The sequence below is a fragment of the Hippopotamus amphibius genome, chromosome 2 (assembly GCF_030028045.1).
Source record: "Hippopotamus amphibius kiboko isolate mHipAmp2 chromosome 2, mHipAmp2.hap2, whole genome shotgun sequence".
Classification (NCBI taxonomy): Eukaryota; Metazoa; Chordata; class Mammalia; order Artiodactyla; family Hippopotamidae; genus Hippopotamus; species Hippopotamus amphibius.
Genome location: NC_080187.1, coordinates 12744090 through 12752661, shown reverse-complemented (window position 1 = coordinate 12752661; position 8572 = coordinate 12744090). Strand labels below are relative to the sequence as shown.

The 8572-nt window shown below is 37.9% G+C and overlaps 1 protein-coding gene across 1 annotated transcript; it reads left to right on the top strand.

Moving 5' to 3' along the window:
- The first annotated feature begins 4327 nt into the window (after positions 1-4327).
- LOC130844273 (olfactory receptor 1L1-like) lies at positions 4328-6037 on the top strand. The gene is made up of 2 exons (XM_057720592.1): positions 4328-4335; positions 5095-6037. The coding sequence occupies exons 1-2, from the start codon at positions 4328-4330 to the stop codon at positions 6035-6037; spliced, it is 951 nt and encodes a 316-aa protein (XP_057576575.1).
- Positions 6038-8572: the final 2535 nt, after the last annotated feature.

The following is an 8572-nucleotide window of genomic DNA, read 5'->3' as shown; positions in this document are numbered from 1 at the left end:
TTGTACCTAAACATCTGGTTTTATTATCTGAAACTAGTAAATAAAGATTTGAAATTATTAATGCCATTTTGTCATACAAAAATCTCTTCCACATTTATAGTATTGGCAAAATTAAAAACCAGGAAGAGATGAAGTTCAGAACTGGACTTGAATTTAATATTCTCACTAATAATGCCACCACTATTGATTTAGTTTCACTTAAATGACACATCATATGTCTTTTAATTAGTGTTCTTATTTGAAACGTGTTTACAACACTTGGCTTGAATTTAATTTGTATCCATACTAAAGTTTTAGAGTTCAAATGGTATATTAGTACATTTATTAAGATTTACAGTTTTCTGTTCATGCATATGATACTGATATAACAAAACATGGTAACCCAGGGATTCCATGTGATTTTTTTTTCCTTTTAAAGGAATCTGGGGACTTCCCTGGGCAGGCAGTGAATCTGCCTGCTAATGCAGGGGACCTGGGTTTGAGCCCTGGGCCAGGAAGATCCCACATGCCTCAGAGCGACTAAGCCCGTGCACCACAACTACTGAGCCTGTGCTCTAGAGTCCTCAAGCCACAACTACTAAGTCTAAAATGCCACAACTACTGAAGCCTGCGCACCTAGAGCCCATGCTCCACAACCAGAGAAGCCACCTCAATGAGAAGCCCGCACACCACAATGAATAGCCCCCACTCGCCACAACAAGAGAAAGCCCGTGCACAGCAATGAAGACCCAATGCAGCCAAAAATAAACAAATTTATAAAAAATAAGAAATAAAGGAATCTGTATATTGCATAAGTTTGATAACTACTATTCTAGATGATTTACCAAAAGCAATCCAAAAGTGACCCTCTATATATTAATGTGTATGGCTTAAATCCTTGGGGACTAGAAGGATGTAGGGGACTAATTTATATCTCTTCTTTCCTCAAGTTGTAGATTATGAGACATAGCAATTTTGATCACCATGCAGAAGTCAAAAAATTGCTCCAAGCAAGTTACACTAGGTGTCTGTTACAATAGGTGTATATTACACTAGGCTGTAATTCCACAAACTGGGACTCATCCCAGCACTCCTGTGGTCAAAGCAGACAGAGAGAAGCTAGGAGCTCAAGCCAGATAGAGGAGGACTGGGCATCAGGTCTGTGAAGGATGGGTGCTGGAGAAGAGTTGGTAGATGACATGCTGTAAACTGACCAAGATAAAAAGGGGACATATTTCTCAAGGACAGGAAAGGCTCTGAGGTATATGAGAAGGTAATGACAACAAAATACTAGTTAACATATGTTGGGTGTTGACTATGTGACAAACACCAAGCTAAGTATCACATGGTTTGTTCATTTTGTGCTCACAATAGCACTTCGGGGTTAGTACTATGAAAGGCAGAATAGCTTAGTGTCTAGGCTAATAGGCTGGAAAGTTGTAACCCCACCTCCACCTCTTAACAACTATGTGATCTTGGGCAAATGTCCTAACCTATATGTACCTCAGTCTTCTCATCTGGTAAATGGGGGTAATAACATTTCATACCCCATGAAGTTGTTAGTGAGTAGTAAATGAGATTGTGAGGCCTTATACATAGGAAACAATACACAAGAATTGCTATTCCTATTGAAATACTTCACAGGTAGATAATTGAGGTTCTCCACAGCCTTAATTTAACAAAGATTCAGAACTGGACTTCAATTTAAAATCTCCACTATTAATGCCACCACCGTTGATTTAGTTTCATTTCAACAACATCATATATCTTTTAATTAGTGTTCTTATTTGAAATGTGCCTAAAACACTTGGCTTGAATTTAATTTGTATCTGTATTAAAGTTTCAGAGTTAAAACAATATATTAGTAAACTTACTAATAATTTATTACTAGTAAATAATAATAATTTCATTACTATTTGCTACATACATAAATATCTTTCTAAAATTTTAAGAAAGTTTCATTTCTTAGTATGTCTGAAACCAAACCTATGTTCTTAACCACCAACTGTAGCACTTTTCTATGACTGTGCTAATTGGAGTTGTAAAAACATATTTCTCCAACTTCACAATCTTTCTCTTACTAATTTTTAAAGGAATCTATTCTTGTTAAATATAGAGACTTTGTCATGAGGACATTATTCAACCCACACATGCTCAAGATACTCTTAGAAATTAGGAGAAGGGAAGCTCTCATTTAACTGAAAACCTACTTACTTCAAGACTCTGGACTAGACGATTCACTTATCCTTGTCTTTTGTTTTTGCTTTTATTGAAGTATAGTTGACTTAAAATGTGTGAATTTCTGCTGTACAGCAAAGTTACTCAGTTGTATATATTCTTTTGCATATTTTTTCCGTTATGGTTTATCACAGGACATTGAATCTGTTCCCTGTGCTCTACAGTAGGACCTTGTTGTTCATCCTTGTATTTTTTTTAATTAATCACCTACTGTTGTGTAAGGTATTCTAATGGGCATTAAGGGTATACCAATGAAACATAACCGATCATGCCCCTAACAGATCTTCCATTCTATTGAGGATAAAAGATAAAACATAATGTCAAGTGTCAAGTAAGCAAAAGAGGAGTGGTTACAAATGAGGGAAGTTTTATTAGCACTACTTTACATGCGGATGACTGAAACTGTAAAAAGGAAGAGGTTCATTCCTACATTCCAATAATTGGAGAAAATGTGCTGAAACTAACTCACAAAGTCTGCCTGATTCCAATTTCTCCACTAGCCCACACTGTCTTTCACATGGGAACCCAGTGTTCTGCCATTTCAAGAAAAAACCCCTTTCCTTCTGCTCTAACAATACAGGGTCAATTTCTTGAAGTTTTGAAACTGTTTTTGTTTTGAAATTCCACCAAATTCTCCATTATGTCTTATAACTGTATCCTTCCTGGAAGTTCAGTCTCAGAGAAGGTACCACTCCATCTTATCTTCCATCAAAACTCTCCATCTTGGACTTCCCTGGTGGCGCAGTGGTTAAGAATCTGCTTGCCAATGCAGGGGACACAGGTTCAATCCCTGGTCCAGGAAAATTCCACTTGCCAAGGAGCAACTAAGCCCATGTGCCACAACTACTGAGCCTGTACTCTAGAGCCTGTGAGCCACAACTATTGAGCCCATGCACCACAACTACTGAGCCTGTGTGCTGCAGCTACTGAAGCCCATGTGTCTAGTGCCTGTGCTCCAAAACAAGAGAAGCCGCCGCACTGAGAAGCCCACACACCACAATGAAGAGAAGCCCCCATGTGCAACAAAGAAGACCCAATGCAGACAAAAAATAAATTAAATAAAATAAAACAACAACAAAAAACTCTCCATTTTTCCATGTCCTCCACTGCTATTCATGTTTATACCCCAGGCCAAACATACACACACACACACACACACACACACACACACACACACACGCACACATGCAGAAAGGGACATAGGAAAATACACTTACATATATGTGTGATATATATATCACATTTTCTTTTTCTATTCTTCCATCAATGACATTTACATATTTTGTTTCCACATCTTGGCTATTAAGAATAATGCTGAAATGGGCATGAGAATGCAGCTATATCTTAGAGATCCTGATCTCATTTCCTTTGGTTATATACTCAAAATGAGGTTGCTAAAGCATATGTAGTTCTATTTCAAATATTTTGAGGAAAACTCCATACTATTATGCATAATGATTATACCAATTTACATTCCCACCAAAAGTGTTCTAGGGCTCCTTTTTCTGCACATCTTTACCAACACTTGCTATCATTTGTCTTTGGGATGATAGCCACTCTAACATGTGTGAGGTGATATTTCACTGTGGTTTTGGTTTGTATTTTGCTGATGATTACTTTCTCATATATTTATTGGCTATTTGAATGTCTTCTTTGGAGAAATGCCTATTCAAATTCCTTGATGATTTTAAAATTGGGTTATTTGGTTTTTTGCTATTAGGTTATATGAGTTTCTTATGCTTTATGGGTATTAAACCCTTATCAGATATAGCTGTAAATTTTTTTCTCATTCCATAGATTGTCTTTTCATGGTGTTGATTATTTCCCTTGCCAGAAATGTCCAGGCATTGCAGAGAATTTTAGGAAACCATGGAGACAGACAGGGCTACCTGGAGAAGAAGGCAGGAAATATTCTCTTGGTTCCTTAGAGGAATACCTTTTATAATTGAGAAAATTGCTTGTTTTTTATTTGTTTTCCCAATTGAATTCCAGGGATTTGAGGACAAGGCACAGGACAAAGGCACAGAGCATGTCACTATAGCTCCATCAGGTGGGGAGAGCCCTGCAGTTATCTGGGAGGAGAGAACACAGATTCAAGAAGTGTTTGCTAATGATCAGGTAAGTCCTGGGCAGCTGCATCTATGGTTGATAAGGTTCTAGGGACAAATTCACACTTAAAAATACATTTGCACATATACACAGACAACAATGTTAGAACCCACAAGTTGGGGACCTAGGATATAGTAAAAAACAAAAAAGGGCTCCATCCATGTCATGCTCCATCCATGTCTCTGTTTCTATCTTTTCTTCTCTTCTCAAATAATAACTCACTGAGGCAGGAAGGATACATATATTATAGTAATGAGAAAGAAAATCTTGCATGGTAAAATCAGAATTCAGTGTCAAATTCTATGAGTGATAGGGGAAATCACATGAATTTAAGGAGCAGATGATTCAAAAATGGACAAGTAATTATCCAGACAATTTTACCCACTAAAATACCTAAGCAGAGACTTTCCCCCATACCCCAATCTGTGACCAAGCTATATTACCTTGAACCATAAGTCAGAATATGATTATTGAACAGAATGCAAGACAATAAAAAAGGAAGTCTCTCTCCTTCTCTGTCCATTTCTCTCTTCCATCTCACTACCCCCCAATAATATATTTTCCCAATGTCTCTAAGTAGCTCAGAAATAAAAGGGAGGTGGAAAAATGTATTCCACCCTGAATTCTCCACATTAAAGGAGGAAAGCAGCATTGCAGATAAATATTGTATTTATGATATCTCAGTGAGAATAAAGTTTAAAGATATCTGGAAATGCATGTTTCAAACGAAAGAAGAGTCTATTAATTTATATTTTATTTATCTTTAAGCAAAATCAAAACAAGATGGGACAACCTAACAAGTCCTTCTGAATTTATCCTATTGGGCCTCTCCTCTAGGCCTCAGGATCAGATGCCTCTCTTTGTCCTATTTCTAACAATTTACCTGGTCTCCCTGATGGGAAACCTGGTCATTATCCTGGCCATCTATTCGGATATTCACCTACAGACCCCCATGTATTTCTTTCTGAGAAGCCTGTCCTTTACTGATATTTGCTACACAACGGTTATTATTCCAAAGATGCTGATAAACTTCTTATCAGAGGTAAAGACTATCCTCTATAGTGAGTGCATGACCCAGGTCTATTTCTGCCTATCCTTTGGTAACGTAGATAGTTATGTCCTAGGGGCCATGGCCATTGACCGCTATGTGGCCATAAGCAAACCCTTTCATTACATCACCATCATGAGCTCTAAATGCTGTATCCTTCTACTGGTAATCTCCTTCATCGTCCCATTTCTTCACTCGCTCCTCCAAGTCCACTTGCTGAATCGACTCACCTTCTGTGCCTCCAACGTTATCCATCACTTCTTTTGTGAACTCAAGGCAATGCTGAAGTTGTCCTGCTCATCTACATCTGTCAATGAGATAGTGATAAAGACAGAAGGACTGTGTGTTGTAATGGTCCCCATTACCTGCATCATCACCTCTTACTTGAGAATCCTCAACACTGTTCTCAAGATCCCTTCAACTGCTGGGAAGTACAAGGCCTTCTCTACCTGTGGCTCCCATCTCACCATGGTGACCCTGTTTTACGGGAGTATTAGCTATGTCTATTTCCATCCTCTGAACAGCTATACCATCAAGGACCAGATAGCCACAGTTATCTACACTATGTTAACGTCCATGCTGAACCCTTTTATCTACAGTCTGAGAAACAAAGACATGAAACAGGGCTTGGGAAAGCTGATAGGTAGGATAAAGTTCCAATGACATGGGTTTTATGCTAAGTCTTGGGAAATTCTGCAGATTCACTAATCCCTGATTGCAAGTTCTTGGGGTTTATGATCAACTGAGAAATGTTGATAAAGGTGCTTCATGGATGATGGGAAAATATTAACTGAATATAATGCTTCCCCTGACATTTCCTGCATCAAACTCAGTGGTATCCATCCTTAGCTGGTTGGAATGAACTTTATCTGAATCTTTCTGTCTCCTTTTCCCCTTAACTTCATCATATCCCATCTTTCCAGGAAAGCACAGTCCTTCTGTTTCCTCCAAATTCACTTAAAAACTCCCCTAATCTCTGCATCTTTCCCAATGGAATTAATGTAAGTTAAAAAAGTGTAATTGATTGAAAATATTCATGTATGTCTGTCACAGATCTCTGCAGGTAGGTATATACTTCTCCAGAGCCATTGATCATTTATCTTAATCTCTGGAAATTCTCTCTGTCTCTCTGTCTCTGTGTGTGTGTGTGTGTGTGTGCATGCGTGTGTGTGTGAGTGTTTAAGTCCCATCAGCAGCATTAGTTTTGAAAGTTGTCATCTAGAGAGGTAGTGAATCTATCAAACATATTAGAATCATATTTTTTTTCTTTAGCTCCATTCCACCGTAATATAATGCTCTGGCTCCTATAGACATAAGTTTCTATATTGTGTCAACAGGATATGTTACTATTCGTGGATCATCTCTAGCTCCATGTGCAGTGGAAAATAAATCCTATACTATATCTCAGGACACATCCCTTTAGTTTGTCCCTCAAATAGCTCTCACTCTTTGAGTCCTCCTGAGCTTTGTTTTCCATATCCCTCACCCTAAACATGGCCCGAAATCCAACATTTCTTCCACCTGTCTATCATTTAGATAAATGTAATAATGTCTATCTTATGTTACCATATTTACTCTACAAATCTCACTAGGATATTAATGAAGGAATACTAACTAGTATGCTTTCTTTCCACCAAAATAATTCTCATGGACGTTTTACTTGAGGAGAATGTCCTTCCTCAAAGAAATGAGGCTCTAATCATGGAATTTCAGGAAAGGAATATATAACTGAAAGAGTTAGGGGCCACATTTTCTGCTTAGTGCTGAGAATGCTGTTGACCAGTTACCTATAAGTAACAGTTACCTGAGAAAATATATTCTAGAATTATATTCCTTAAATGTACAAATGGATGCCAAATGGATTGCACATCCATACCAACTCCGATCGGTTGGTCCTAACAACCTGAGAGATATAACATTGAAAGGACTTGAATAATCATCTCTAGACTCTATAGGAAAACAAAATCCATAATTGATTTGCAAGTTCTGCTGTGGGCATGAGAGTAGGGGTTGTAAGTATATATGTCACAAAGGTAATAGTTTAGCCATACACCTGTTTTCAGCATGTTTAATGTAGATTCTTACCTTTGTACATAACTTGTAGAAAACTTCAAATAGCCCCTAACACATTTCCAGACCTTACCCGGCCCCAGGGTCTTGCTTGTGAGGGCTCAGAAGTGTGAAAATCATTGTTTGGACATAAGACAAGACAAAAGTGATTCCACCTAGGATATCCAAGTGATGTGTTGTAATCTCTGCATCCATCTGGATGTGGTTTCTCGTGATACTGAAAATTTTAAATTTTAAAGACAAGTAACTGCCTCTTCTGTACTCAAAAACTGTAGAACATTAGAAGATAACCAGGGAAAAAAGACACTTTCCTTCAGGAAATGGAGTAGTGGAAAGCATAGAGAAAACTCTGATCAGTGGCATATTCGTAAGTCCCACTAAAGAGACATTTCAAGGGCCCCTACTCTGCAGGTGCAGAATGTTTTTTGATTAGGTTCTGATTTAGAACCTTTGGAGTAGCCCCCTGGACCATAAGCAATCTCTGGCTTTTGTTCCCTATCTGTTATCCTTTTTGGTCACATCTAAAGTGGACGTCAAGGAATATGTCCAAGTTGGCGGCTGAGAAGAGTTCCCATTTCCTACCTGAACAATTGAGTGTTCCACATTTATTTAAAGACTAAACAGCCCAAAGACTTGCCTAGTTCAGAAACTTTGGAGGTATAAATATTTCTAACACTTCGTTGTCTTCGTCTTCATTTTCCACGTACCAGTAATTATGAACACATCTTTTTCTGAAACCTGGCTCCCAGAATCACTGTGTTTCTTTGCTTTCTTACCCCCATGTTTCTCTGTCTTTGTTTAATCTATATCACTTGTGTAATGAACGATAGGGCATAGGTGGGAGAATCTATTCTTAGTCTCTTTCCTTTGAGCTATTTAGTCTGCTGTAGGAATTCATCAGACACCTAACAACGTTTTTACTCTGTGACATCTTTCTCAATTCACAGGTTTCAATAATCGGTGCATCTGTAATTTAACTTTCCCACATATGTGAATGTTAATTGGCCTTTGTTTCACTAAGACTTTCTTAGTTATATTTTGCATTTTTTGATGTTGGAAGCATTTCATCCATCCCTGTAAAGCCTCTGAGTTCATACATTATTTCTATTCCTTTCCAGACCTATTTAC